We start from the raw sequence: 6,635 nt of genomic DNA, 5'->3' as shown, positions 1-6,635 counted from the left end.
CATGCGAAGCATACATTATCAAATGATAAGTCCATATAAGCCAAAAATCCCAAGTCAGTGACTAAAGCAACAATGATTAAAAACGATAACTGAATTCTTAAATTGATAAGTCAGATGAAGAATTGAACAGATGGGTTGGGAATCAGAGTACAGTAGGCTATATCCAACGCCATCAATGACATATTGTACAGATAAAATATTACATTATACATATCGTATCTTACAAAGCCAACAAACCTTTTTTTTCTTTCCCCTTCATTAGGCTAGATTATTGTTTGTACAGTATGTACTTCTAATAAACACTGTAAGAGAAAGAGGCATGGCTGGATGCTCTAGGCTACACTGTCAAACGAGGATCAAGGGCTCTTAGAAGCCAGGGAAAAGAACAATGCAACTAACTAAAGGATAATCCAGGGCTCCAAAAATATATCAACCAGGAAGTGAAAACATTTTAAAAAGCCTTTATTGTAGTGGCTAAGTCGACTTGACAAACACTATTTCAAAATATGATATTTTAAAAAAGCCTTTATTCCAGTGGCTACAGTAAATTGACAAAGACTGAACAGTACATGAACCTCAACATTCCCATAAGAAACAACGGCGTCATACTGCCTCCTTGGCTTGGCGTAAGATGTAGCAGCATCATCGAAAGTCCATCGGAGAATAAACCAGAGTTCCTCACAGCTGTAACACCCATGTGAGAGGAGGGTCAGGCCTCTTCCCACCTGGGGAGGCCGTCCGTCGCCGGCGCGTCCGTGGACTCGGGCTGGAGCAGCGCCTCCGCCCCGGCGCCGCCCTCTTCGCTGTCCAGGCTCAGGCTCTCCAGCAGGGACACCAGGGGACTGTCCCATCCGCCCCCCTCTGCACATGCGTGGAGGAGGTAGAGGAGGCACGCGATGACAACGAAGACCGCCACCTGGACCCACAGGGGGACGAGACGGCGGCCCAGCTCCTGTCTCTCTAGCGTGGCCGGACTGAACGGGATCGTGTCCGGGTATTTGAACTGGACCGGCCGTCCTGCTGCCCCCTTTATAGGCCGGCGGCAGGTGGCACTGGAACGGGGGGGGGGGTTAAGCATGGTAAGGATAAGCATGGATATACTGTATATGAAATACTGTTCAGATCTATGGGGACCTCAGGAAGAGTACTGGAGTGGAAGTGGAAGTACTACTGTGCAAAGTTCACCAAGGGGGACTAGATACCCCACAATATACAGCAGCAGCCATTTGTCGGTAATCTGATGAAGAGTGGACCTACACAATGCCAGTGGGCGTGCGCTCTGTTTCTGGAAACATCTCCGTGAGGATATCTGCGGCCAGCTCCTGAGGATGACAAGAGGACGAGCACGGATCAGACTCTGTAAGAAACAATGACACATGATACCGGGGTGAAGGCCCTCCACCCCACCAGGGGAGACACAGCCCTCCACCACACCAGGGGAGACTGACAGCCCTCCACCAGGGGAGACAGACAGCCCTCCACCAGGGGAGACAGACAGCCCTCCACCACACCAGGGGAGACAGACAGCCCTCCACCAGGGGAGACAGACAGCCCTCCACCACACCAGGGGAGACAGACAGCCCTCCACCACACCAGGGGAGACAGACAGCCCTCCACCAGGGGAGACAGAAAAGCCCTCCACCACACCAGGGGAGACAGACAGCCCTCCACCAGGGGAGACAGACAGCCCTCCACCACACCAGGGGAGACAGACAGCCCTCCACCACACCAGGGGAGACAGACAGCCCTCCACCAGGGGAGACAGACAGCCACACCACACCAGTGTCCCACAGAGGCATCCAGGAGGAACTGAACAGTTAAGAGGAAGTAAAGTGGTTTGACACTCTGTACACACACAGTTCCTGTGTGAAAGAAATACTTATGTACACTCAAACTATCGTATGACCTTCTGAGAGGTGCAGATAAGCTACAGTGCTTGACTAAGATCACAATCGCATACAACCGCACATATGGTTCTCTAGCACCATGTATACTATTTGTGTGGGCTACTTAATCTGCTAGCTTGGCTCTGTAAACAGACACACTGTACCACACTGACAGTGACGCATAAATCAAATAGGGTAAGAGTCCCAAAAAAAAAGTGAAAGCAAAGTACAGAAGACAAAACGTTACATAAGAATCATGTACTGTAAGTTGATTTGCTGGTCATGGAAGGAGTTCGGGGGAATCAAAGCAGCCCTGTTACCACCGCCGGGTCCTGTGTTGTGCCTAATGGATGACTGAACCACCTGTGGGTACTGACCCCGTGTGACCTCTGCCACGGTCCCAGCACGTCACTCCCGCTGCGCTCCCTTTCTGCTCTACTGGAGAGAGGGCTGCGACTCTCAATCTGTGGTTACAGAGTAAAGATATCAATACATCACTCAGTCAAGCACTCCGGCGGTGAAGATCTACCATCCCCATTCAAACACGGTAGTAATGTCTACTCCACAGCTGTCAAGATGCCAGCAGAGCGCATACTTCCCTCCTCAACCATCTGAGTAATGCTGAAGGTTTGAGCGGAGGAGGAGGAGGAGGAGGAGGAGGAGGGGCCGTGATGACTCCCAGACCGGTGCAGCACCTGCAGGCGTCAACGTCAAGAGGTGAGATACCTGCCATACTGCAGCAGCGGTACTTCAAAGCAATACACTCCACTGTTCCTCAGACTTCCTCACACAGAGAAAGGCCCACGCCTTTGCACCACTGCACAGTATTAAGGGTGTGGGGGCAGGTTGTTTGCACTTCTATTCAAAATCCCCAAATCCGGCCCGCCAATTTGGATATTTTGAACAGCCACTTCACTTGCCATCTCTTCTGTTCGAAGCGTATACGTGACTGGGGCCAGTCCCACGTGTCCCATGTCGGCCACGCCCCTTTCACGCTTTTAATAACTGTTTTTCATTTTTTGGTATATTACGAAGTTTTGAAGAAGGCACACAATATGACAGCACTTGTAAGATCACTCACTAAATACCTGCCTGTCTGAGGTGTGAAAAGCTCAACATCATTGAAGGGGGATTTCTCAGCTGGCTGATTTTAGATCTACCAACATTCAAATAAGCATATCTTCTTCAGCTAAGAACTGGACAGTGACCTTGCTCAACATGAGACACAAAACAACATACAATCAGCTCTTGTATAAAACTATAAAAAATACATAGGGGTCAAACTATAAGAAAATACATAGGGGTCAATGAAGCTGGATGTTAAAAATCACCATTACAAGTTTCAAGATGGCTGCATGCCAATCTTTGCTGTATCTACAGTGTATAATGTTTACATTACTGATATGGGCATTGGTGTCAACAAACTCATAGTAGATGATGCCACAATCATGTAGCAATACATCTGTGATTACTATCCAGCTCATCTCTTGATAAAAAAAAAAAAAGGGGTATTATGGGTTATATTCCGAAACAGGTGGTAGAGAAATGATAGGACAAAATTTGCAAGATCCTATTTTTTCCCCTTTCAAACATGAAAACGTTTGACACTTTAAAGAGTGCTTGGAGATCCTGTTCTCACTACGTTCCCACTGTTGAAGGTATTTTTGCACAAGAGCTACAGTAGAAAGGCAGTACAGACGAGGCACAGTGTATTCCATCTACCCATGGTGCTCCTGTGGGCTGGTCTAGCGAGGATGTCCTACCCGGCCCAGGGGGCGGCGCCGGGGGGGCCGGGCCCCACGCGGCCCTCGCCTCCACCACATTCCTTGCATTCCTCCTGGGATTGATTTTCCAAGGTCCGGGCTGTTTCCTAACTTTCTGGAGGCAGCCCCCCATGCCATCACACACAAAACATCAGTTCAATCACACAACACCATCATTATTGTGCATAGATAATTATATATATTTAATATAATATATATAAAGCTTTATGGTGACAGGATGCGTCACATTTACCAGTTTTGATGAAAGGATAAAACACTGATGGTAAAAACGGTCTTCATTATTGTGAGAGTGAAATCCTGTCTGGTAAAAGTAAGAAATAATAGCCAATATCAATAAGCGCTACCTCCAAAATGCATGAACCTCTCTGGTTTCTATAAAAGCCTTTATCTACAGTTACCATCTATGGTCACCAGATGGCACTGTAGGCAACATTTTTAATGACATTACACAACCATGGCGGTACAATATGCAGTAGATATTGATCTACTGTCGACTTATACACCTCTATGAATTGCTGCCAAATCTAGTCAGCTCTTGCCAAACTCATGAGCACATTCAACGGGCTGACTGTACAGTTCACAATAGCCCTGGACGGTAGTCCTTCTCACCTGGCTGTCTGTTCTCACGGTCTCTGGTCCTGCTTGCAATGAACCTGTGGAAGCCAGAGTAAAACGGCCAGATTAAACTAACGCTGATAATCTAGGCTATAAAAGGATGCCAACCGACAAAGGGCGCACATCTTTGGGATCATTACCTGACTCCTCCTCCTCACCCTCCTCCTCCTCCTCACTGTCAGAGTACTCAGCCTCAGCCGTGCCGTTCAGGCTGGGCTGGCTGGAGGGCTGGAGTAGCCTCAGCAGCTTCCTCTCGTACAGGGCCCTGGTGGAGGCTGTCACCAGACACACACATCCATAAGTCTACTGGATAACCATAGACACATAAGCCTTATTTCAACCGCGCCGCTCCGGACCCGTGGGAACGGTTACAGTGTCTGTTTCCACCTCTCGGGCTGTTGCGTTCCACGGAATGCTGTTTGCAGAACTAATATTGTCGGTTGCCATGCAACATCTTGCTCGTGCTCTTCACATTTCTACTAAAGAACAGTTCTGCTGTCCCCAGTATGGTTAGACAACCGTGCCATGGGAACGGTTCTGGGCCCAACCGGTCCCATGTGGAAACACCGTCGGAACGGTTACCCTGCCTGCTCAGAACGGTTCGGCACGACAGTGGAAATATGGCTATACTGTTTTTTTGCTTCCATCTGGAAAATAAGAGGTAAGAACACTATGTACACCCCCTCCCTTCTCTGTAAAGAACATTGTGTTGCCTGTGTGAAATGCGCTATATAAATAAACATTTGATTTGACATAAACAGAGACCTATACGTGACCCATCATCCATTTCAAATGGCAGAACAGAAACAGCGCTGTGTGTGGTGTGGTTGTCCAGGTGAGTCTGTCTGCGTGGCCTCACCGACGACAGGTCCAGATTTGACTCCATATTTGAGCAGCACGGCCTTGAGCTCGTCATCAGTCAGCCAGCGGGGGTCGAGCATTTCTGGATCCTCCTTCTTCGCCTTTTCCTCCTGAGGGAACAGGAAATAAACAGGTTATCCTGACACATATTCCATTACAACTCCACTAATAGATGGGCTTTTGGGAGAACAGTTCAAGGTTGAAACAGGCTACTGGAATAATAAAAAAGTACTCTTTTTTTTTTTTTTTCTTTAAGTTTGAATTCCGCCCCTTCACTGCTGTCTTTTACGATGCCCACAGAGCCGGCAGCAACATTTCACCGTGATTGTACACTGTACTGTACATTTACATTTAATGAATAAAGATCTAGATCTGAATCTGGAAACTTCCGTGAACACAGGCTCTCTCTGCAAAGATATGGATGTAACGTGTGATGACAGGTGCAAAACAAATGACTTCCAACAGCACCTAACTACAGTGAAATTCTCACACTGAAATCTAATTATCCAACAGCTGGTGGTGGTGGTGGTGTGGTTAAACTAAACTGAAGATTGGCATGGTGACACAGATCAGCTAGCCCCCACCCCCACCCCGCCACACTGCAGTCCAGGACAACTTTACTGCTGACCTTGCAGAGTATCGGTTCATGTCTACAGCAGCTGCATGCAACCCCAGTGTATCCGAGGAAGTGTATCCCCGAGTTTATATATTGAAAATGGTTTTGACTATCTCATGTAGGCCTAATGCTTTACACGGAGTCCCAATCAGATTTCAAAATGCATATAATAAATAGACTAGTGTAATCGTCAAGGCTTTTGTCTTTTTTGTAAAGCCATTGAGAAAAAAAACCTTGGCTAGGCAGCTCTGACTGTAGGGGCAATTCACTACACACTCTGATCACGTATCAGGCTATAAGTATAAAAGTTCTACTGATTGACATTTGTGAATATTAGGGTGTAAATGAACAGCTGCTAACAGAAAGGAAGATCCGAGTATCGAATAGGTGCGCGGCATTCAGACAGAACTCACTCCAACATCTTGACCCTGGTCCTCCTCCTCGTCGCTAGAGAAATCAGCAGCGCTTTTCTGACCGATGTGTTTTAAATAAAGGTCGACATAAATGTCCTTTCTGCTCTCCGCGTCGGGCAGCGCGACATTGTGGGCGACTAACTCCGATTTAAGCCTCAGCTTGGAGAACTGAGACGGGTCCTCCACGAACACAGGCATGTCACTCGCGTTATTAATGGGAGCAACTTCAACCTGCCAGCTTTCCTATAAACGTCCCAACGACCCAGCGACTGTCGATGGCAAGCAATCTACAGTATTAGCCAACAACAGTGTGTATGTTGTGCACCCTAGCAAGTGGTCATGTCTGACTGATGAACAGCTGCTGGGGGGGGGCGCTTCAGTCACTTGATTTGACACTTCAAACACCCAACCCACCAACGAGAGAGTGTGTATGGTTAGTGTCGCACTGAAATGAAAAAAG

At 47.7% G+C, this 6,635-nt stretch overlaps 1 protein-coding gene across 1 annotated transcript; it reads right to left on the bottom strand.

Annotated features, from left to right (window-relative positions):
* Positions 1-709: 709 nt before the first annotated feature.
* Positions 710-6,373, bottom strand: lemd1 (LEM domain containing 1; the record flags this gene model as incomplete). Its single annotated transcript, XM_084436035.1, has 8 exons — positions 710-1,052; positions 1,258-1,322; positions 1,408-1,747; positions 2,250-2,350; positions 2,495-2,581; positions 4,451-4,560; positions 5,145-5,256; positions 6,176-6,373. 8 exons carry the CDS (start codon positions 6,371-6,373, stop codon positions 710-712), a joined length of 1,356 nt encoding a protein of 451 aa, XP_084292161.1.
* Positions 6,374-6,635: the final 262 nt, after the last annotated feature.

This window comes from Borostomias antarcticus (genome assembly GCF_949987555.1).
Source record: "Borostomias antarcticus genome assembly, chromosome: 3".
NCBI lineage: Eukaryota > Metazoa > Chordata > Actinopteri > Stomiiformes > Stomiidae > Borostomias > Borostomias antarcticus.
This window is presented reverse-complemented; position numbering and strand designations above follow the sequence as displayed.